Here is a 26,311-nt window from a genome sequence, read left to right as displayed (position 1 = left end):
CATAATTGTATTGTTATAATATTAATTTGTTATATATTTTATATCCTCTTAAATTGACTACGATAATGACAAAGAACATTTGTATATAAGCAATGGGAAAGATTTATTAATATATAGAAAAAAGAAAAATGTGCTTTAAATATAAAATCATTATAAAATTTTTTAAAAGTAAATAGAAATTAGTACGGTTTTGTTTCAAATGTATAAATTAAATAAAATCTGTCTAATAAAATCTCTCTTGAGAATACTATTGATTTTTCGATAATGTTCTATTTTAATATGTGTCGAATGTAATTGGAAGAATTAATATACGTAAAAATGAAATATAGCGTTTTGTTTGAATGAAATAAAAGTAGTTTTTCAAATTTTGAAAGTTTACCTTAAAAAAATAATTCTCTTAATACAGTGTTCCAATTAAAACATATTTTAGAGATATTATTTGAGATAATTATTTAGGATATTATTGCTCCTTATATTATAAAATATAAAAGATAAATAATTAAATATATCATCTGTGTGTATTTCAATATTTTGTACAAAAATATTTTTTTTTAAATATTTTAAGTTTAATTTATTTTTTATTGCATGTCTTTTTTATGGTCTCCATAAATCTTTTTAAATTATAACTCTTATCTGTACAATAATTACAGTAATTGTAAGTAAGTTTCTGAAAAGAAGAGAAAATAAATTATCAAAAATTTATTTTAAACTATTAGGAAAAAATATATATTATGTTTGTTTATTATTTTTTGGATGCTTTTTATATTATTTTTCTTTAAAGTACAATTTTTATTTAAATTATTTTTGTACCAACTTATATTCTTCAAATCCTTCAGCTTTTTTGTCATTAATTGTTAATTTTTCTACTTTGAGAACAAGCTCTATACAAAAATTCATCGATTAACATAAAAATTAAATTGTTGATTCACCAAAGCTATTTGTGAGTTAAATTTAATATTAGTAATTAAGCAGATTTGTTGGACAGAAAGTTATATATGATATTTGTTCGACAGAAAGTTATATATGAAAGCAATTGTGTCAGTATGCTCATGGAACAAACTCTTTTATTATCAAATTTAATCATAGCAGCAAATTATTTTGTGTAGTAAATTAATAGTATAGAAAAATAATTTGAGTTCGAAAAATATAATTTAATAATTTTAATAAAAATAAAGCAATTATTACGATTGCTATATTGGAGATATAATAGATTTTTTTTATTCACTCTTTTTACCCCAAAATTGCTTTTTATGGTAATTAATTTAATTTTTAATTTTTAATGATAACTCTGTTAATTGTTATTAATAAATATGTTGTAAAGAAATTTGCTTTAAATTAATAACATTTATAATTTCAAATTTATTAATTTGATTTATTAATCAGGAAAGTTATTTTTTCAGTAAATAAACATAAATGATTCTTTAATTGATTACAATTTATTGTACATGCATATATGGGCATTCCGATATAAACTGCCAGTAGTGAAAATTTATAGTTTACGTTACGTATATTATAGATAGATTTTTCATACTGACAATGAGTACTGACAATGAGTGTAATTCCTGTAATGTTTTAACATGCGAAAAAATCCGTGGACAAGCAAAGCGTTTTTCGCGTAGCAAATGTCAACAAATCATGTTCGTATGTAATTATATTACATATAAAATTCGCCTTAAAATTCCCTAATATCACACACTTTACGATCTATTTATCGCATGTTTAAAGGTTCTTTCATCGGCATGTGATATTCGTTAATTCTCCCTCTTTTCCTTAAAATGCATTTTAATTTTTTGAAAAGAATCTATCATAATGTTTTTTATAAGCAAAATTGATTTTATGGGAAATATTATTTTAAATTACAATTTCAAATTGCAAATATTATTTCAAATTACAAATATTATTATAAAATTATAAAATGCTTTAGAAATTGAATATTTTCTATGTCTTGGCTAGTTGTTGGTTAATTTTAGTTTTGATTTTTACATTTTTTGGGGGTACATTATTTTTTACAGGAAATTCTTTTTAAAAATTATTTTAGGTATAAAATAGATACATATACATACATATAATATAAATGGTATAAAAGGTATAAATGGTATAAATGATATAAAAGGTATAAAAAGGCAAATCCTTAATTTTTAACATTTGATATAATATTGTCGTAATTTTGCTTTCTTTTCATATAAAGGATATATAGTATATTGCTCGAAATAATCATAATCTTCGTCAGTAACCTGTTACTGATAAACACATTGCCTTGTGTTGATCCTCCAATGTAGCTTCTTTATCACTAGAACAACACGCGCGCACGCAATTCTTCGGTTTTATGTTAAAAAAAATATATATTTTTGAAAAATAATGTAAAGTTTGTTTAAACTCGATTAATATTTTTTCACGGAAATTAGCTGTTAAAGCGTTCATTTGCTAATTAAATTTTAAAATAATACACACATATGTATATACATAATTTGAATATTTTATTTTCAGATCAATGTGTACTGTGTACTACAACTCTGCTATTGTACGTATCGGTGAGTAAGAAATTGTTTATTTTATAACATTTCTATAGCGGTAATGGGAATGTATATAATATGTTGAAAATATTAAAATAATAATATGTTTCAAATAATATGTTATAATATCTTATTCGCGATTAATATTTTTTGACAAAAATCAACTGATAATTGTCAAAAATATTAATCGAATTTAAAATATTATAACATCCTTTCTAAAAAAGGTGTATGTTTAGTCGATTCTCGCAAGTATTGTTGCATCTTTTCCGCGATACTGATTGACTGTTTCGATTTGCATTGTGCGTTACATTCGTAACATCGAGAGCCTGTCACCGTGAGGGTTAGTAATTTAACAGTTTGTTCAAAATAAAATAAAATAAAATAATATGTTTGAAATAATATGTTATAATACTTTATCCGCGATTAATATTTTTTGACAGAAATCAGTTGATAACTATCAAAAATATTAATTGAGTTTAAAGTATTATAACCTATTATTTAAAACTAATATTATTTTATTTGATTTAATTTTAAACAAATTGTCAAACTGCTAATTCTCGCGAACAGCCTCTCGATGCTACGAATATAACGCACAACGCGAATCTTGACAGCCAATGAGCATCGCGGAAAAGTGACAACAATAAACTTCGAAATATTCGAGCAATCGACTTTACATATCTTTTTAAAAAAAGGATTTTTCGTCTTTTTTTATCAAATTATTTAATAATTGAGGTTCATCTGCTACTATCGCTTCCGTATTATTTTCTGTTTCTTCCAATTGGAAATTTAAATTTTTTAAATTTTGCTAAACATAATTTATTATGATCATTTGGCAATGTAATATATAAGATAGAATAAATCATTGTTGTGCTTTAATTACGTTAAAACGGCAAATACTTTTTTAACATTAATTGTCCCTTCGCAAATAATTTTTTATTTTGTCGAAATACCTCTAACTAATACACATAATTTATAATTATTATTTAATGGATCAATATAAGATATAATTTATTCAATATTTCCTGTAACAAATGTGGTAAATGAAATATTCTACCTGTAACTTTTTTTACCTTTAACCATTTGTTTTCGAGGCAACTTCTTATTAATAACAGTTCTTATTTTAAAAACAGTTTCATATGTTTTAACTCTCCGTATAAAAATTTTTTTAATGTATTAAGAGATAATATTACTTCGTGCACTTCATCTAAGAAGATTATTTGAGATGCAATATATAGAAATTAAGCCCTTTCAAAAGTTGCTTACACAATAATTACATATATATTACGCATTAACTTTTTATTGTTGTACATACGTTATGAAATCTCTTCAAATTTGAATGTCTATTTGTGCTCTTGAAGACTATTGACTTTAGAAATATCTTTTTTATAACAATCTCTCGCATGATTCGCAAATATGTTGTAGTGTGTTTACTGAGCGTTTAGTCGAGACTTTAAATGCTTTATGATGTTTAGAAATAATATCATTATTACTCAAAATTGTATTGGTCTGTTGATATTTACATATATCTGCTTTTTCTTGTGCAGAAGTCACAATTTTATTTATTGTGTTTATGTCAGCATGAATTAATGCTTTGTCTAAATATTCAGTTTTTCGATAATAAAACTGTAAGTTGATAAATTAAACGCTTCATATATCTTACTTTTGGAAAATGAGGCGATATAATAATTGAATTGAAAGAAACATACCTTTGCAAAATGTTAAATCTATATGACAGCTACGCATATGATCCAATTTCGCATTTGAAGTTTTTATAGTATATGTATGAATACTTTGCACACATCAATTTTGGTGCATTCTTTAAAGTACATCTATTTACAGTTTCGAGGAACTTCTGATAATGGTCAATTAAAAGCGAATTGTAAATTTTACAATTGAAGTATTACACGACCAAGATTTTATGGATCTATCTGTTATTAATGATAATTTATTTACTACTTTTCCTTCTGTATTCATTACCAAAAGTTCAAATGAAGTTGCATTATGATGATATGTAGACTCAAAAAAATAATATTCAGATGAGGCTGTACGTCTAAATTCGCCACATAATGCAGTTAATTTGTCTTTAATTGTAGAACATTCTGCGACAAGAGTTAAGCTTCTGCTTTCTTCTAATTAAAGTTAATTTTGTATATATTGCTAATATAACTGATTCTAATACATATGTACCAACATACAATATTTTCGTTACGGTTTTTAATTATTTCTCAATATGATCTCTAATATTGAGTTTATTTAATGATACTTTTAAGTATTTCTAAAGAATTATGAATTTTTATAGAATTTCTCGACCAGAATTAGAATTATATTTGTGGATTTTTTTTTCTCTTTTTATAAATAAATCTTCTAATAGTATAATATTTAAATTGCGGATGTATTCCACGCAAAATAGCCCGCAATTGTTAGTCGCTCCTTCCTGTTCCTTCCAAGGACATCCGGACAAAATATATCTTTACATGATGGCTCATGGTATTTCAATGCCTCAGAAATTTTTTGTGCTCTTTTCAAAGTACCTTTTTTTAATGAATTTAAAATTACTATTAAATAATTTCACTGCAGTACTCCGTTAAAATATCTTTTTTTAAAATTATTAAATAATAATGTGTGTATATACAAGTAGATTAACTATAAGAAAGATTTTTCAAAAAAGTTACTATTTCGAGCTGTTGAAGCGGTATACCTGATAATGATGCAGAGTCCGTATTATACATTTTGAGATTTGCATTGGAAATCATTTTTGTGAAAAAGGAAAGAGATGTAATGATATCTATAGAAATATATATATTCTCGATTTTGGAAGATTTCTCGATATTCTATTTGACCAAAAGAACTCATTAATTTAACTATCCTCGGAACTGCTGGTTGTCTACGTCATCAAAAAAAGGATCTGATTCGTTATATCTTAACGAAGGCAAAAGTATCGGCAAAATATGACAGATTCTCACCCGTTTCTAGTGAATCATGTCCCTCTGATTATAAGTCCCAATATTCCTATGGTACGCACAATGCATATACACACATTTTTTTAATTTGCATATATGTAAAATATAAATCAAGAATATATATACAATTTAGGAAAAAGATTTTAAAAAATTTTTTAAATTAATTAAAAGATCAATTTAAAAAAAGATTAATTAAATTTAAATAAAAGAAGATTAGGATTTTGTTATAACTTCCTCGAATAGTGCTTTTGCAATAATTGATACTTTAAAATATGCATATTTCACATTTTCTAATGTTGCATTGAATTTAAAAAAATGTTTGAATTTTAGTTTTTCAGGAGAGAAAGAGAAAGATTGCACAAGCTTCTACATATGCCCCTTTGAGGCCTAATATTGTCCCTATGGATATATTGCATATATGTAGAATATAAATCAAAAATATAAATTTAAGAAAAAGATTAATTAAATATAAATAAAAGAAGTTTAGATTTTGGTTATACCTTTCCTAAATAGTTTCGCATTGGTTGATGCACAAAACTGCATCGTAGGCTTCTGTTTTAATCAATATCTAGAAGTTTCGCCGTGTCACCGCTGGGATTTCCGCTGCAAAAGTCGCCATTCTCTTCGGTCCGGCCAGGGTCTATCGCTCCGATCGACAACTGATTATTTCGGCAGTTCAAGTTTGACAGTTGATCCAAGTAGGGATTTAATTTCTCACTGTAATCCTTGTTCCTCATTATCCGTTCGGCGGTTTTATTTTAGTCCACCGTGAGAGTTACTATGTTGTTGAGCATACGAAGAAATTTTTAAAACAACACATACAATTTTATTGCATAATAGGCATTCTGCTCTGGTATTATTAATTTTTTGAAAATTTGTTTTCCACGTATTATTATTTAAAGTAGAAATTTCTTTGTACTCATGGTTCAAATGTGTTTTTAAATAAATAAATCTTTAATTAATTTAAAATTAGTGTAACATAAACTACATGTTCCATTATCATCAATTGGAATATAAAATTCCTACATCCAGGAATAATAACTTTTTTCGTGCAGTTCAGTACAATGGCGCTACAATTCCGAAACAAGCCTCATGAAGTTTAGCCCTCCACACATCTCACAATCAGTGCATCGGCTCCAACTCGACACGCGCAGCAAAGATTTCGCATCTGCAATCTACCACTCTCGATCTTTCTCTTGTGCGATTATTGTATATATTGAAGTCGAGACGTTTCCAAAACGCTGTAATAAAATATTTTTTTATTAAGTACTTTTTGAATTATAAAACTTGAAAGTTACAGTACCGCCGACATTCGCATTACCCAAGATGTATCACGTGGAGGTTGCCCAGTCGGATTTACATCTCGTGTATGTATGTGTGCGTGTGCGTGTGTGTGTGCGCGCGCGCATGCATGTGTATGTGTCAGCACAGCCAGAGATAAGAATCCCGAAGTTCATCAGTCCCCCGGTATTTTACGACTCCAAACCCTCTCTGTGCGCACGAGTGTGTGTGTGTGAGTGTGTGTGTGTGTGTGTGTGTGTGTGTGTATGTGTGTGTTAGATGTAATTAAAGAATTAATGTATTAGGTGTTCAAATTGATGTCTGTTTACTGCTTGACAGTGTGCCAAACGGATGTAGATACTTTGCACTCTTTGCAGTACATTTTCTAGCATTTCCTGTCCAATTAAATTCGAAACGTCTAATATTCTGGCTCATAATTCATCAATGTTGGCAGGTTTTGTTTCGTATATCTTGCTCTTCAAATATCCCCAATAAATCTAGTGGGTTAGGTCTGGTGATCTAGGTAGCCACTTGATTGTACCTCTTCTACCAATTCATTTATTAGAAAATGTTTCATTCAGAAAATCACGAGTCATTACGGCAAAGTGAGCTGGAGCCCCATCCTGCTGGAACCAAACATGTTCAAAAGCAATTCCTGTAATGTTTTGGACATACGTGGCACGACTTCGGTTTTTAATAGGTGTACGTAATTGTGTGCATTTATATTCCCTTCAATAAAAACGGCCCTACAATATGTATGATGACCTATTATCTCAGCCCAAGCATTTAGTTTCTGGGAATATTGAGTGTGACAATCCCTCATCTATTGAGGATTATAGTTAGCCCAATATTAAATTTTGACGATTGACAGATCCGTTTAACTCGAAGGTGGCCTCGTCAGAAAAACAAATCCAATTAAAAAATTGATGGTTCTCATCATATCGTCTCATCATTTCCTCGCAAAATTTAATTCTTTTGTCAAAATCATTCTCAGACAGTTCTTGAACGAGTCTCATTTTATACGGGAGGTAATCATGTTTCTTCAAAATGTCTGCGACCGATTTTCGGCTTATATTGCACTGAGCTATTTTCGAAGGAGGCTTAAGGGGATTTTCGATAACACTTTGTAAAACTTTCAAAGCTACATCATCGTTACTTGCTGTTTTTAATTTCCCGGATCTTCTTTCATCTGCAACTGAACTTGTTCTTTCGAATCGCGAAACTATTCGATAGACAGCAACTTTAGAAATTGGATCGCGATGAGGATGTATTATTAAAGAGATTCGCGACATCTTGGTAGAATCTCATTTTATCATTATACCCTCGCATCATAAGAATATAGTAATTCTCTCTGTATGAGTTAGATGCATTTTTAAAAGTAATCAGATATGTAATGGTACAATCGTAGAAAAATTAAAGATTTTATGTAGAAAAAGTGATAAGGAATGACGGATTTCTCAGATATTAAATTGTACAAGTATGAAGTTCGCGTTTTTCTGCCTTCATATTTTCAGGAGAATAATAACGCAGGGCGTGTAATGGTCCAAATATGATTTATTTTCGACGGTGCTAATAAATAAATAAGAAAAAAATATTTTTATCTGATTTATCCTCCAGTCCGAAAGTCTTCAGTAACTCGAATAAGCGCATCGGCATATAATTAACACTGTCGATGAATTTCGTATGTCCTAATTGTATGTCGTTAATTTTGAAATTAGTTAATGTTCCTTGGGGAGATAGGCCCCCGGGGTGCAATATAAAAAATAAATTCATTAGCGGGGGACAATCACTCCCCCCCCCCAACCCATCTCTGAACACTATATGCAATTAAACGCATGAGGGGAGCCTAAGCTCCTCAAAGTCAAGAGTTAAAAAGCTGATATGAAAATTGACCCGGTCGACTGACCGGGGCGATGTATTGTATATAATTTCTAAAAATTTACCTTTAAAAAAAGGTAAAAAGAAACGCCAAGTATAGGCACGCCAGTAATGAAAAATTACCCATTGCAAACTCATGTAGAATCGTACGAAAAATTACTCATTGCAAACCTATGTAGAATCGTATGAAAAATTACCCACTGCAAACCCATGTAGAATCGCACAAGAAAAATAATAATATCAAAAAAATTGCGCCATGTAAAAGTAGAAACTTGTACCAGTGAAAAATTAAAGTTGCAAACCCATATAAAGTCGTATATAGACTTCTCTTCACGCTGAAAGTTGTATGAAAAATTACCTACTGCAAATCCATATAGAATCGTAATAATAAAAAAAAGGATAATTCAAACACAAAAAAATTAAAAATTAATAGAAAAATTAAAAATTTTTACAAAAATTAAAAATTATTACAAATTAAAAAATTTAAAAAAACTTGGTGCTGCTAAATTAAACAATTTGTTAAAGTTAATTTTGAAATTTGTTTTGAAATTTTGAAATCGACGACGAGAGAATAAAGAATTTCCAATTTTTTTGTAAATAATTAATATATAATTTTATTGTGAGTAAACTTACGTGAAGATTCTGCCTTGGATTCTTCTTCCGCTTGTCGTCTTTGGGTGAGGAAAGCCAGTTTTACAGGGGTGTTATTCGCTATGAATAATTAATAACGATTGAAAATTTAACTTTATAATATAATCACGGTTGCAATTTTCTCATCAAAAGTATAGAATAAAATAATTACCTAATAACTATATCCTTCGATGATCGTGTTGGAAACTTTCACGCATAAGTATTATTTCAGCGGCAATGTTTAACAAGACCACCGAAATGCCCCAATCTATATAAAATTCCGAGTGAAAAATTGGGGCTCAAGCATGCTAATTTCGTAGAAATATTGTAATTATTAAGCGACCTTTTTCCGTCAGCTACGATAAATACAAAATAGCATTTATGATCAGCACTAAACTCGCGGCTAAAATTACGCATTCAAATATTAAATTTTTGAGAGCTGTCATTTTTTCTCCTCACTAACACGTTTACACATAACTTACAGAGCATTAATACAACGCACTAATATGATATGTCGCAACGCACATATTTACGAAACGTGTAATTTAGTTCGGACAATGTCAAACTCAAAATGTTTATTTTCTATTACACAATGCGAAATTTATCGAGTTGACTCTGATTGTTGGTGAATTTTAGCAACAAGCTACCGGAATAAGTGCTTAAATATACAATAGCACTGTTTTTGCATTACGATAATACTTTTTCTAAATATTTTGCAACTTGAGAAATAATACATAATTGTTTTTTGTTTCATCATAATCACATATTTGACGGCGTTTCTTACATTGTTTATTTTTATCAAATATATGATTAGGAATATTTAATATGTCTTTTTGTAATTTTCTAACCTTATAATGGTCAGATTGCTCTTCTTATTTTCGTAAATGAATTACTTTTATCACTTCTTGTTGTATCTTCAAAACATTGTTTTTTTACAACATTTCGTAGCTGGACAAAATCACGCTTTCTATGCATTTCTTGCTGAGTTGTCTCTATACTACAACTCCCCAGACAGCCATATCTGTTTGAACAGATTTTGCCAAACGTCTGTTATATATTTTTGCTAGCAAAAAAACTGCAGATTGTATACAAAATCTGTTATATGAAATAATGATAGCAGAATGTTGGCAGAAATGTTACAAAACCTGCTGACATAATTTGGTAGCAAGTCAGCAGCATAAACCAAGTAGGATTTGTATAAAATTATCATAGCAGATTGGCGGCAGAAACCGAGCAGGATCTGTTGGGAATCTGCGCAACGTAGTTTGATGTCAGATTGGCGGCAGAAATCGAGCAAGGTTTGCGTGCGCACAATCTGATGACAAATTGACAACAGAATCTGCATTTTGCAGTTATTTAATAGTTCTTTCGCTTACCGCTATGCGATGTATTTTCTCGCAATCAAATTTCTGTTAAAAATACATATAAAGTCTGCAAAAGTCGTGGCCTATTATTAAAGGATTAAAAGTACATTTCTATCAGTTTTAAACTGATTGGAATCAATAGGATAAATTATCCATTTACTTCCTATATTGATTTATTTCCTATTCATTTAAAGCATAAAGCAAGAATTTAATTCTCATATAAATAATTATATCTTAAATTTTAAAAATTAATTTATTTTTACAATTTATTTTATTATTAAAATTTAATTAAATTGAACATTTGTTATATGAGATATAACTACGATATAACATATATGTTATACATTAAATGTCATATTTATGAAAAGAAAATTATAATTAATTGATAACATCTTATGCATCTGTTATATTTATTAAAAAATATTCAATTTTATTAATATATTTATGTTCAAATTACAAGAAACTGCAGGTCCTGCTCGCAAATTGCTGTCAGATTGTATGTTTGAAACTAAGAGAGCGCATTATTACAAAATCAATTATCGTTACATGAAAATATTCGGCATTGCCCTGCGCACATGTTTAGATTCGACAGTCACCTTCAAGGCTGTCGTAAATAATTGTCGACAGTAAAATTGTCAACTCGAGTCATTAAACCGAACAAAACATCTAGCATCTTAACAACAATACATGCCAAAAGTTACCTCGTCGTTCACCGTATCGCGCTAAATCCTATCTAGAAACGTCTAGAAAAATCGCGCGTATAAAAGCAACGAGCGCGCAAAGAGCAGCGCCAGATTGGTTTTCGTATTCGCTATCGAAAGTCGTCGCGCCGTATTATATTCATATTCAATCGAAGGTGCTTACTTCGAACTACCGCGGGTGCATTTGCGAGTTATTAATAATACGAATTGTGTCCTTTTTTTATTATATATATTTGTACTTTCTTTTTTGTCTGAAATATATCGTGTAGTGTCAAGATTGTGCAATACTTTACTTGCGGTGTCCAAACAACCTTGCCCTTCATGTAACATTGCTGGTCCTTCGAGCCGGATCTTTTCTGTTGTGTCCATTCTCCAGCGGTCCTCTTCCGCGACGGGCTCTCATAGGAGTCAGTGCATTCACGTGCTCGTGAGCGTGCATCTTGCAGTTCGGTTGCTTCGCCGTTGGTTGCACCGTCGCGTCGCCGGTCCACCATGAGCATGGATGCCGACGCTTTGTTGAGGAGTCAACAGGATCTCCATGGTCGCATTGCCCGAGCCTACGAATATTTGAAGAAGTCAGGCACTGCCAAAATCACCGTAGGAGTGATCGAATCACGCTTACAAACCTTGGAAGCGCATTGGAACAAATTCGAACAGAATCATGAGGAATTGTGCAGTACTCACTAGAATTTGGTATCGAAGCGCGATTATATTAAAGCAGACTACTACGGATTGGTAGAAGAAGCATTTACAGTCCAAAGAGGCACGCTCAGGGACTGTTTGAGCTCACTCAAGAGTGCAATGGCGCCGCCGGAGACCAGATCCACCTCCTCCTCCGCGGCGGACGCTCCCTCGCATTCAGCTTCCAACATTCTCCGGCAAGTATGAGGAGTGGCCGGCGTTTCGCGACCTTTTCCGATCGCTCGTGGTAACCGACCCAGCTGTGTCCAGCATGGAGCAGCTATTTTACCTGAGATCCAGTGTGAAAGGGGAAGCCGAGAAGATGATCCGGAACATACCCACGACTGATGCAAATTTCGACCGGGCGTGGTCCATGTTGATCAACCACTACGAAAACAAACGGCTTCTGGTGAGGTCCTGTCTGTCGTCCTTCCTTGCAATACCTAAAATGAAGAATGAATCAGTTGGAGACTTGAAACGTATTTTGGATGTTGAATACTGTCGGAACGCTAGGCAGCATCGACCGCCCAATCACGGATTGCACGGATCTACTCGTGCACCTCATAGTCGAAATGCTCGACTCGCGCTCGCGGCGGGACTGGAAAACTGCGATAGGCGAAACATCCGATCCCCCGTCGTACGAGACACTTAAGACATTTCTCGAGTATCGAATGCGCACACTGGAAGCGTTGCATCCTACAAGGCGAGTCGAGCGAGGCATCCGGAAGCAAGTCGAATGCTTCCACGAAATCAGCAAGGTCGCATGTAACGCAGAAGACGATCAAGAAGGGAGGTCGATGCCCTCTCTGTCAAGGAGATCACTACATCCTGTTCTGCAGTGACTTTCAAAGGAAGAAGCCGACGGAAAAGAAGACGTTCGTGGAATCCAATCATCTGTACCCCAACTGCCTAGTTAAACATCAGCTCGCAGATTGCCAATCGAAGAAGTCCTGTGTCGCATGCAACGCGCGGCACCACTCGTCGACGCATGACGCGTACGCGCCTGAAACCAAATCGTCCGCTACCGTCTCGTCTTTCCACGTGCAAAGCCACAACACGAAGGAAGCTACAGTGCTCCTAGCAACCGCACGCGTCAATGTCTTGGACCGTCAAGGAACCATGCATCAGGTGCGCGCGATAGTCGATTCCGGTTCTGAGGTATCACTGGTTACCGAAGCCCTTGCACAGCGTTTCCGCCTTCAACGCTCGTCTGCACACGGTTCCATCCTAGGCATCGGAGGGCGACGCATAACCTTGAAACCGGGGGTTTCAGCCCAATCTTCGGCGGAGCACACGGGGACTCCGAATATACAAGCAGCAAAACATGGAAAACGAGTACCGGCGAAATTAGTAATAATGGGCTGTAATTGATTATTTCGCGATCCAAATAGATTCCAGAGCGCGAACGAGGCAGAAAATAACAAATCTAGCGGAAAGTGTAGATACGCCACACTTCTTATATATTGAGAAGCTATACCCTAGTGCACTTTCAGAGAAATCACAAGTATTTCTTTTAGTTCTGGCTCAAGGAGCAATATTTAATTTTGTTTTTACATATATAATGACCGTAGGAATCGCGATTCACGATATTATTATATTTAAGGGGACTTTATCCCAAACGATATTCAGTTCTCTAGTAGTAGCAGGTGCAAAACCGATAGTTTCCGAGCACCGAGTAAAATATAACTTAATTTTAGCTAACCGTGCAAACGCAGGACTCGCGTTTCGCGAAAAAGATATTATTTACAAGAGTTTACTCTTGACGAGTACATGTTATTTAATTATAACGCGCTCAACAATTATCATTCCGCACAGCGGGCGATATTTTAGTTTATGCCATAACGACCGGGAAGACGTAGGACACGCAACCGGCGTATTTTGTTATTTTATGTTATTCGCGATAATATTAGTTTATTCTGTAACGTCCGGGAAGACGTAGGACACGCGACCGGCGTATTTTATTATTTTATGTTATTTGCGATAATTTTAGTTATACTGTGACGTCCGGGATGACGTAGGACACGCAACAGGCGTATTTCTTTATTTTATGTTAGCATTTAATTATATTTGCAATATTAATTTATTATATTAAGAATAAATAATTTATGTTATCTTTATTATTTTAGTTACTCGCGAAAGCATATAATTAATATTTCGCGGAATCTCTTTGTCATGGACCGTTGCGTCAGCGAACAAAGAGCGGCGGTGGGCGGAGCTTCGGTTAGCAGAATCTGCTGACAAAACACAAGCTCAATGCGGACGCAGTTGATGTCAATCTGCCGCAATACTCTGATTGAATTTGCTGCCAATCTGCCGACATACTGCTAATATTTTGCTTACTGGGTCTTAACTTTTTGCATAGATTGCGAAACAAGTAATTGATATATTCAATATTTGCACGGTCACCATTTCTTCGCGGTATGGTCTCTATTATCATCGATGGTCTGATATACGCTGCTATTACCATTAATAGCAGTTCTATAAATCATTCCATGCATTTCCAGGTTACTTTTAAACCCTTTTATAATAGTATCGCTCTCCATGTTGTGGAGCTTGTGTTACGATTGAAATTTTTGTAGCATTTATGATTTCTTGATTCGATTTAGTTTTGTTCCATTACACTACATTACATATCGTGCAAAATTTATTGCGGACACCAACGAAGGAATCTTTTTTGTGCAGTAACCAATTGTAACATCAACGCCGGAAAGAGAATCGTAGGCGTTGATGTCTTCATCCAATTATTGTCCGCTACAACAGTTATATACCGAATACAGTTTATTGTTTCTTTTCTTTCGAGATCGAGTTGCTTTTCAACTTTGCTAGTCATTTTTATATTTTCCACGGTTGTTTTCTTAAAACCATTGATTAAATTTTTTCGATATTTAATATAAGTTTATCGGACATGCATGGAATATTCATGGCTGCACCCCAGATAGACAAAAAGATATCTTTTAGATTCCTAAAAGATATCTTACTATATCTTGAGATGTCTTTCATTTTGTACCAAAAGATATCTTTTAGGAATCTAAAAGATGTCTTATGCAACAGTTTCAGATATCTTTTAGATATCTATAGATGTCTTCAAGATATCTAAAAGAAGTCTAATAGTTATGTTTTAGACAACTTATAAGATATATTCTAGATGTCTTGGAAAATATTTTCTAGATGTCTTCAAGATATCTAAATAGATCTAAATTTATATTGGAAAAATAAATAACACATAGCATGACAATGTTAAGTTTATTAATTAATAGTTGCTGCATAACTGTTCGCAACAACTTTTAATTAATAAACTTAACATTGTCATGCTATATATGTTAAAATTGTTTTCTTGAAAAAACTTGAACACTATTTTAATGTGAAAACATGGAAATATATATTTAAAACTACATAGAAATATTACACATACAAAATATTATTACGTATTAATACTAATTATTATTATATATATTATTAATAGAAATATATATATGTGTATCTATATATATATATATGTGTATCTATATATATATATATGTATATATATATATATAATACACAAGTCTATATATATATATATCCTTCTCTCTCTAAAGCCCCTTGCACAATGCCAGGCAATAACAGGCAATAGGAACAGGAAATAAAAGATATTCACCAATAAGAGCAGAAAATAATATCTATTCTCTGCTCTTTATGGTAAATATCTTTTATTTCCTGTTCCTATTGCTTGTTGCCTGATATTATGCAAGGGGCTTAATATTTAAACTATCTAATATTAATGCTGATTTTCATTGTTTCTTTCTTCTCCTTGCATCTTTTTCATCCGATATCGCATTTTATCACCTGCATGTTGCAACCAATTTCTTATATGTTTTACAATCAATGCAACGGAGCAATCAGGTGTTTTTTCTTTTATATTAATCACAGCCCCTGTGGATAATATATACACATTTTTATATTAGTGAATAAATATATTGTAAAATACACTATATTTATATAATATTAGTATTTAAAAAATCGTTAATAATAAGTTATAATTTTTATACGTGTCACGTACATCACAAAGAATATAAATAACAAAATAATGCGAATAAATAAAAATTGAAAAACAAATAATCTTGTATTAAAGTACACTTACCAACTATAGTATTTGCAAACGTAGACTTTTCAATTGCAACAGTATTTTTTGCACCAGTCCAAGATAACTTGTGTCCTACCTCAAATGTAATGCAGGTTGTCAGTATATTGGAAATCATTTTTTGTACCGTATCACCACCAATATACTTTATTTTCTTGTACTGCAAAGAATATTGTCATATATTATTAGTGATAAACTTATTTTCAATATAAGTCTTCTATATTCTATAAATTAAAAAAAAATTTGTCTAAAAAATTTAAGATATTTCTTGGATATCTTCATAAATTTATTATTTATATACGTATATTTATATTCATATTTATTCAATATTTGTTGCACTTGTACTTTAATTTTACTATAAATTTATTTATTATAAATAAAACAGCGAAAACTAACTTTCAGTATAGATATATATATATTATATGCTATAAAATTGTCGTTATTGTTCGTATTATTATTTCTTATCCTTTTTTCATTAATTATTTATTTATTTAAATGTAATTTCTATTATAAAAAAATTCTCACATCTTATATTTTCCAGAATATTTTATATATTTCATAAAATTTATAAGGATTTCCAAAAATATCTTAAACTTCTTGAAACTTTACAAGTTTTTTTAAACATTATAGACTAAGATATTTCATTTCAACAGATTCAACATTTACATATAAAAAGTATACTTACAAAGCAGTTACGAATTGCTTCATCATTTTTTAATCTTTCATCGAATTGTATATATTCCTCAACGGATGTCAATGGAAAATCAGGCATTAAATCCATCGTTATTTCTTCATTTTGTTCATTTCTTGGAAATCGTTCTCTTAAAATGGTAAGTATTTCTTGAAGTTTTGTTTTATTTCTACTTGCTTCGCGTCTCATTTCAGTTTTAAATTGCTCAATGTCTTCACGTAAAATATTTATTGTTTCATGTAAAGCATCTGAAATAAAAAAATTATTTATATTCATTTTATTAGTTTTTTATCCAATTATTGTAAATGAAGCTTTATATTTTTAATGTTATAATAAAAAGAGATAATAAATTCATAAATTATACAATAAAAATATTTTATGAAAGTTATAAATATATTATATAATAAGTATATTTTATGAAAGTAATAATAAGTATATAAAAAGATTATGCCACAATATTAAAAATATTACTTATTAAAATTATTTGCAGTTTTAATTTTTTAATATTAATCATGTTTAAAGAAAAATATCACTTACGTAAAGTTGTATGTATATTTTCGTCCACATTATTTATTTCTACATTCACCTCTGCTCCTATATCAAATAATAAAAATATATCCAAAAATTATTTAATTCTTTATTAAATTTTTATTAAGGCTCTTAGGTATTTGTCGCAGCTATGTTACATTGTGACATCAAAGGCGAGAAAGCACGCGTTGAAAATTCTTATAGCATTTCTAAATAAAAAGATAAAATATCACTTTAGAGAGCTTTAATACACTTTTAAAATCTTTTACATTTTACACATTTTTAATATCTTTTTATTTGGAAATGACGTAAGAATTTTCAGCGTGTTTTTTTCGCTTTTGATGTCACAATTTCAACATACGACAACTCAGGAAACCTTAAAGTTTCTTTACAAACTATTATATATAACCTCTATTTAGGTCTTCATTTTCCTCATTGATTTCCTCATTTTCCTCATTGATTTCCTCATTTTCCTCATTGATTTCCTCATTTTCCCCGTTGATTTCCTCATTTTCCTCACAGATTTCATTTTCCTCATAAATTTTTTCATTTTTGTTAATGTCAAATTTTTCATGTTCTTTGTCATTATCAATTCCTTCATTAAAATCAGGAGCATTATTATTTATCTCACTTTCATTATTTTCATCTTGAAAAATTTCAATCGAAAACGGATGATGTTTTAGAGATGGAGGAATATTGTTAAAAAATGGCTTTATTGGCAAGCATGAGGTTTCCTTTTTCTGAAAGATTAAAAGTAAACATCAATTTATATATATAAATAGATCTTAATACCACATGTACGCACATTACATTTAAATAAAATATCTTTGAGCGTTTTCAATTTTCAAAATACTCACATGCTTTATGTCAGACTCTGGATTTGCTGATTTAATAGAATATTTTCTCTTTTTAACTTGATCGTCATGCGTTTTATAATTTGATGGAGGCCGTTCAAGTTTACGTTTTTTCGAAATACTTGCTGCAATATAATACAAAATTATATTTTATAAATTTACGATTTATCAATTAATTTATAAAATAATTTATATATTTATTTTACACTATATTATTATTTAAATATCTTTTAATATATTTTCTATTACTTTTATTTGTTGTAATGATATCCTAAACTTACCATTATGCGCGTCAGAATCGTCAGAATCATCATAAAACGTTTTCGGCGTTATCAAACGTTTCGAAGGCAGTTGTTGAACTTTGTTTAAAGCGGCCAATTTATTTTCATCTGAAGTAGAAATATCAATACATGATTTTTCTACTTCTCGAGCCGTGTCATACGTATCATACGGTCCCAATATTTTACGATATTTATAAAGTTTCCAGTCCTTTCTAGGATTGATTTTTTTTTTTATTGCATTTGTCATATTACATTTTGATGCAGGACATATAAATGTTTTGTCCTTTAAGCTCACCCAATTGTGAGGAACGATCTGGCAATAGTGGTCCCAAAATATGATATTATACATCTGAAATAATAAATATTGATTAAATTATGATAAGTATTTAAAAGAATAATCGGAAACAGTAAGTCTATAAAATTATATAAAATATAACTACTGATGGCAGTGGGAGGGGAGTGCACGAATAGAGTGAGAGGCAAATACTATAAAGTTAGTTCCGTCTATTTCTAATAAAGCCTAATTGGTTGGTAAAAAATTAGCAGTATTTACCAATCAGCCTCTATTAGAATGAGACCTCATATGATCTACTTTTTACCTTAGTCATATGGCTCCAATTCCATTTGCCATCAATATAGTCAATTTTATATGTCGATAGTAATAACACTTTAATCTTTTGTGTGCAGAATAGGAATTATACAAAATGTGTTTTTATAAGGAAGTCGAATTGCCTTGGCACTTATTTGGCTAATTGAATGTATTTCAGTGTCAGACCATTCATCTCCGACATAAATTCTTAAATATTGTGAATCACATGGATACGAAATAATATTGCTAGAATTTTTTAATATTTTTCCTATTACAATTGGTTCTCCATCTTTTTTGCCAATATAATCAATCTTAAGAACATCTTCATCCATGTAACAATAAGAATCAGCTTCTTTTATACAAGATAATGTAAAATTCTTAAATTTTGCTACTCGATGAAAATGTGTACATCCAAAAGGTAATTTAACATTATTAGCTTTTTGAAAAATAGGATATTGTTCAGCCTCATATTCAATATTTATTACATTTTTAGATTTTTCCATTAATCTTCTGTGTAACTGCTGTAATGGTTGTGCACTTTTTCTTAGCATTTGCTTCAATTCTTGAAAATAATTTTCAAAAGGGAAAGCACTGAACATATCTAAACATCCATAATTCTTGACATCCTCATGCAAGTGAATCAAGTTATGCATGTTGTACGTAACGTAAGATTCAGAGTATAATATTTTAAATGTTTGTACAAAATGTACTAGCAATTGATGTGCATATTCATTATTATATATACAATCGGCAGGATTGCAAAGAATGGAAATTGCACAGTGTAGAACATAAAAATGTTTTACATAATCATTTGGCAAATATGACGACAAAGTGACCAAACCTGTATATAAGAGAAATAATCTTAATTCCGTCGCTTTCCAGCGATCCAATTCATCTAGACCTCTTGGTTTCCTGGAAAATTCCATGGGTATGTATGGTATTAACAGTTTCAAATCTGCAGATAATTGCTGAATTTGAGAAGCACGTAATTTAATACCCTTTATTCCATGGATCCAAAATTTTATAAGTCTTTTCATGACACCGAGACAAATGAGATGCATGTAATCCAAGGGAAACTGCGTTATCATTTTCAATCCAATTTTTTCCAAAGGTGAATCATTCAAATGATGGTCTTCATTATACCGTAATAAAAATTTTTCATCCGTGCGTAATGGAGCATTTTCATTAAGAAATAACATTCGATTATCCCTCCACTCACCTTCCTCTTCACATTTGTCACATCCATAATATCCTGTATGGCCTTTAATGAATTTCATGAATGCTTTAGCAGGAGCATCGCATATTATAGCATTTACCACAACCTTGTATTTGTTTCTTCTATATTGAAATCCTTTTTCTTGAATGTCATTATATTCTTCAATAAATTGATTAATAATTTCATCAGGGTTGGTTGGTTTACAGTATCCATGGAATACTCCAATAATAAATGGTTTTTCCCGATAATCTGCGTGAATAATTTGTCCCAAAAGTGGCCAAAATTGTGATTTTGAACTTTTTGCTAAGGGTAATCCGTCAATACTTAAGTTGATTTTAATTGGATTTTCAAGATGTTTATAAAGAGGTTTAGTTTGTTGTAAATGATCTTTTAGTGCTTTTTGTAATCCATGATAATAAAAAGTGCCAGATTGATTAATCATTGATGTTATTGGAGTTTCCAATAATGTTCGTGCATCACAAGGAAGATTTTCATGTCCATTAGCTCTGAGACCTTTCAACAATTTTGTAAGAGCTACATGAGTAATATTATTCTCAAGACTCCATGACCGTAGAAAGTTTCGTAATGGAAGTTCTTTCTGTGGATTAATATTCAAATCTTCATAATATTGATTATTGTCAGTCAATTCTTCGTCCAATTCTATATCAGATTCTTCATCTTCACAATATTGATTATTATCAGTCAATTCTCTGTCCAATTCTATATCAGGTTCTTTAAAATTTGAATAAGAGTCAGTCCTATATTCTTCGACATCTTCAGACACGTCGTTGTTATTTGAATTACTATTTTCTATAAAAACAATGTTGTCAATGGGCCCTTCTTGAGGAATCTCAATTTTTGGATGTGTAATATTAATTGTGCAATCTGTTTCTTGTCGCCGACGCCATTGTTGAAACCGACTCAAATCCTCGTATCTTTTTCTTTTCGGCATTATTTCCAAAATTATTATATCTATAATTATTTATTTTCAAAAATTACTTTTTACAAATAATTTGTTATTATTCATTATTTTTTAGTATATTTTATTATTATTTACTATAATTATTATTTTATTATTATTATTACTATTTTATTGTTTATATTATAATTATTATTATATATTATTATTATTACTCTTATTATTATTGTTATTATTCGATATTACTTTGCACAAATAATTCGTTATTATTATGCAATACCAAGTAAAGTATAAAATATCGTAAAAGTAAAAAAAAGTACTTTTTAAATATTTTTTACTTTTAAATTTGCTATCATAACATGTAATAAGAGATACAAAAAATGTGTTTTTAATACTTTAGTTTAAATATAAGTAATACAGTTTCGGATGTTACATTCTAAATTTTATTGCTATTCTAAGTAAAGCATGAAAGATGGACATTTTTTGTGTCTTTTATTATGTTATGATAGCATATAAAAAATATTGGAAAAATTCTTTTTAAAAAATAGAAAAAAGAAAATAGAAAAAATATAGATATAAACATAAGTATAACAATATATAGTGTAAATATAGACACACATTGTAAAATAGACACATTTTATATTTATTATACAGGATGTATCATAAGCCATGTCTTCTTTAAAGAGTTATCAAATAATCGAAAAATTTATGTAAATTATTATTATTATTAATATTTCAATTAAAATATGTAACTGTTTTGATAACAATAAATTGTTTTGATAACAATAAATATAATATTAATTAACTAACAAATAGTAAGATTAAAGATGTTCAAATAATTTGCTATCATTGTTTGTGACAGAAATTGTGATCTGAGAGACGTAAGAAATGCTTCAAAAAGTGGCTTATAATATCCTATATAAACTGTATATTTATATCGTCGTATACTTACGTCGCAGAATTTACAGCTGATATTTGCTTTAATTAATATACTATCGCAGATTTCCTTCACAGTCTGCAAATGTGAATAATTGCACTGAGAATGAACGATTTTCGTCGTACCGTTCCTCTAATCCAAAGGAAATCCTGTAACCGAAAGCGAATGACTCAACAAAATATGAAAACGATCAACTCTGACATGTCAATATCAAATGACATTGTAAATATGTTTTGAATCTACCAACAAACATTAATGTATAATAGATTTTTTTATATGTAACTGCAAAATTTATATTAACGTTGTTTGTTATTGCACATTATATTTATAATTTTATATTAAAATTTTTAAAGGAAAAACATCTCTTAATTTTATCTCTTATCTAATATTAAAGTGAAACCATATATAAGTTATTCTTGACGTATATCAACTTAAAGATGTATTTTAGAAAAAATAAGTTTTCTAATTATTATCATTATTAGAATAACTAATTTAATCATTATGTTACTATTAAAATCTGAATCTATTTGGAACGAATAACCCATAACATACTGTTCAAACTTGTTTGGTGCGAATAGAGAGAAGATATAAAGAACTACTTGAGAAAGTGCAAGGTCTTTTCCACGGATTCAAATAAATAAGATAAATTAAATAAATTACAATAACATAAATTATCACATTATTTTAAACAATTCAAACAGATAAAAAGAATTGAAATAAATGTATACCTTGTAACAGCGATGTTAGGATATCATCCAGGATGGATAATAAAAGACATCTTTAAATATGACGAGCAGCAAATATTGGTTCGATGCAAGAAAACAGTGCTATCCAGAGAGTCATTTTTCCTATTAAAATTTTTTTATGTTTATACATATTATACAATATGTATAATATGTATAATAAATAGTAATAACAAGAGTGGTCTTTAGGGGCTGCGCACAATAAAAGGAGTAAGCAACAGGAATAAATAGACCAAAAAATTTTTCTGCGTTACTACATTGCATATGTTTCATATTGAATTGTTCCTTATTCTCTGCTCTTGTCTTCTGTTTCTTAGACTCTGTTCCTTATTTCTTTTATTGTGTGCAGCCCCTTATAAGTAGCATAAATAGTATGACCTGTTTTTGGATCAAATGGCAGTTGTGCTAAATAATAACTCGAAGAAGTCGAATATCCTAGTTTCCTCATCATTCTTATCACTGAAAAGAAAATATTACAACTACATAACCTCAAATATGTAACAGAATAATGTAGTTTAAAATAAATTATTTTATGTATGTAATAAATATTACATGAATATATTATAAAAATATTCTTTATAATTTCATGTAGCATTCAATAAAAATTTAATTAAAAGAAAAGGAACAATCGAAGTCACACACTACTCATCTTAGGAAAGTCGTTCCTCGCAGAGATAATTGATCCGCACAATTAGAAGATATCCTACTCGAGCTTAGCACATTGTGAACACTCGCACAGTTTTACACATTACATCACTTTTCCACATAATAACACACTTTTGTCATTTATTCACGCATCATGCGTGAATCGGAAAGCACAACACCTTAGACATATATTGTGTGTCCGCCAGCGAGAAATAAAAAGAAAGGTTAGGTTAGGTTGTGACCGAACTCGTAACACACACTGGAAGCATGCAAGACTCACCGATCAGACAGGTTGCTGCGCTTTCGCCTTTGTCGAGGTCGCCAGGTATTTTAACCTATTTAAATACCAAGGTTAGTGGTTGTTGTACGTCTCCAGTAACGTATCACGTGTCTCCTCTGCTTTACTAATCCTCCTTTTATGTTTCAGGTCGCCGTTAGACAAGGTCAGCTAGGGTTCACCGCTCGCCGCCTCTGGATCATCCGTCGGGTCGTCAGAAAACAGGATCACGAATCACTCGCAGGGATTGATGGATTTTACATAGGTAAGTGATTAACACTATGTTCCAAATGACACTGAATTATATTTATTGAGATAGTTTACACTATTCAATATTCGTTACGTCGTGTGCACAGAAACTCGCGTCACGAGTATTGGTCGCGTTCGCGTTGGTTCGCGGAACTTGCCTTACCGTGTTTTTATTACGCGCGTGCGTTTCGACGGAGCTCTCGCGTGGTTTCGCGTGATTGACCTCGTGTGAGGTTATTCGGACATGCGATCGTTCAGGATTACAGTCATTCACTTTTTCGCGTCGCGTCACGATACTTGTTCGGACGAGTTTGTTATACGCAGTGAGTTGACGTGTATATATATATCCGTTATTCGACTTGCGCAGGTTTTACGTCGTCGAGATCTGCAGCCGAAAGAGCTCTCGAGCTCTCCAAGCGTCGGTACTTATACTATGTCTCCCCACCATGTGTCCGTCAGCCAATCCGCGCGCGTAGCTGCAGCGCACCAATAGCGCGTCGGGCCTCTCGTTATGGTCCGCGCTCTAGACCCTGGCCCTCGCTTATTCAACTCGCTCGCTCGCTTCAGATAAACTATCAATTCACATATGTTATGCTCTGTTTTTCATTTTCAGCGGATATTATGCTTTCTCTCGCGATTTAGGCTTCTCACCTTACGATGACTTTCGCGATCTGAACTACCCATGTGTGAATTGACTGAATTTATCTTTCTCGGATCTGTACAAGTGTCAAAATCTTTTTTCTTTACATTTTTCCTTTTCATATAATATAAATATTTCGATCGGGTCGAATCTTTTAACATAGAATAAAATAAAATAACTCGCCAACTATCGGCACGTAGAATCTAATATAATTCGGAAAATAAAAGTGAATCAGCTGTCCGATGCAATTGCGCTCTCCGCGTGAACTGGTTCTGCGCTGAAATAAAAATTATCGGTTCGCTGTCTGTCGGCTTGGAAGCGGGAATAAACATATAAAAGAAAAGTATTCCAATTAACCCTAGTCGTTTATTTTATATCTCGCCACTCGCGTCGGCTAGTTTTCGGCTACGATTATCATTTCTTCCAAACGTCGTTTAATACTTTTTATATCTTACGCATTATTTTATATACAACTTATTTACTAACTTAATGCTACTATGTACAATCTAGTTAGGCTAGTCGTTAGCCGTCGTCTCACTCCTGTGCTTCGGGTGATGGTCCTTGCATCGGAATCGGCTTGGTCATTAGCCGTCGTCTCACTCCTGTGCATCGGGTGATGTTCCTTGCGTCGGAATCGGCTCAGTCGTGCTGCGAACATCTGTCGGTCGCAAGGTTAGGTTAGGTTAGGTTAGATTAAGTTAGATGCGAACTTTTGGAGTCGAAAAATATACTTTTAGAAAACGTAATCCCGTGTAATTATTAAATTATATAACATATAACACTTGTTTTAAAACATTGGTTTTAATTAATATATATATATATATATATATATATATGCATGTTTCTTAAAAATCTTAATATGTTTGAGATATCTTTAAGATGTATAATAGATATCTTTTAATAATGTCTTCAAGACATATTTTAAGAGAAATCATTTAGATATCTTTAATAGGTCTATTACAAACATGTTAAAGATATCTTTTAAGACGTCTTTTCGAACACGTATAGATATCTTTTAGAAATTCTACAAAGACATCTTCAACAAAATCTCTTTAGACATCTAAAAGATGTCTTCTAGATGTCTTTTAGAAATATCATAAAGATTTCTTTAATAAGATATCTTTTAGATATCTACAAGACTTCGATGTTATGTGGGACATAGCTCTCTTCCAGAAGGATAAAACCAATTCCAACTGTAAAATCCTGTGTCCACGATCCGAGAATTCGGTCCGAGTTCTCGGACCGAGAAAAAGTTACTAAAACTCGGATCGTGGACACACCGAACTTGAATGCAAAACTCGAATAGAAAGCTCGGATGAAAAAATGCGTCGCGTCCCATTTTTCCATACTAGTTGCTAGGTTTATATCAATTTAATTTCTTGTTGTCAACATTATTACTTTATAAATAGCTAATAAATGTTGGTGAACATGACATTGGATAATAGAAATGTAATTTTTATAACTTTTAATAATTTTTTCTTTATTTTTTTACATATTCGACTATAAGCCATCTAGAGTCGTCAAAGTATAACTATTTCTATTCGAGAACTTGAATCGAGAACTCGGACCGATTTCTAGTATCGTGGACACAGGCCTTAATAGTTCCTGTTACAG

The 26,311-nt window shown here is 31.0% G+C and overlaps 2 protein-coding genes across 2 annotated transcripts; both read right to left on the bottom strand.

Annotated features, from left to right (window-relative positions):
* Positions 1 to 15,564: 15,564 nt before the first annotated feature.
* LOC145938267 (uncharacterized) lies at positions 15,565 to 19,962 on the bottom strand (the record flags this gene model as incomplete). The annotated part of the gene is made up of 9 exons (XM_083041760.1): positions 15,565 to 15,920; positions 16,129 to 16,288; positions 16,814 to 17,067; positions 17,357 to 17,413; positions 17,757 to 18,087; positions 18,205 to 18,326; positions 18,483 to 18,694; positions 18,778 to 18,831; positions 19,913 to 19,962. Coding segments are annotated over 9 exons (1,395 nt in total), but the record flags the coding sequence as incomplete, so codon positions are not given.
* On the bottom strand, positions 19,833 to 23,747 carry LOC145938557 (uncharacterized). Its single transcript, XM_083042274.1, has 4 exons — positions 22,872 to 23,747; positions 22,159 to 22,382; positions 20,069 to 21,259; positions 19,833 to 19,983 (listed from the first exon to the last, which is right to left on the bottom strand). The coding sequence occupies exons 3-4, from the start codon at positions 21,237 to 21,239 to the stop codon at positions 19,967 to 19,969; spliced, it is 1,188 nt and encodes a 395-aa protein (XP_082898400.1). The 5' UTR covers positions 21,240 to 21,259; positions 22,159 to 22,382; positions 22,872 to 23,747; the 3' UTR covers positions 19,833 to 19,966.
* Between the last annotated feature and the right edge of the window lie 2,564 nt (positions 23,748 to 26,311).

The sequence above is a fragment of the Prenolepis imparis genome, unplaced genomic scaffold (genome assembly GCF_030444845.1).
Source record: "Prenolepis imparis isolate NDT839.2.m4 unplaced genomic scaffold, iyPreImpa1.0 SCAF_7, whole genome shotgun sequence".
Taxonomy (NCBI): Eukaryota; Metazoa; Arthropoda; class Insecta; order Hymenoptera; family Formicidae; genus Prenolepis; species Prenolepis imparis.
This window is presented reverse-complemented; position numbering and strand designations above follow the sequence as displayed.

What these genes read in the sequence shown, in the direction of transcription:
- LOC145938557 (XM_083042274.1), bottom strand. Translation starts at nt 21,239, where the DNA reads ATGCCGAAAAGAAAAAGATACGAGGATTTGAGTCGGTTTCAACAATGG.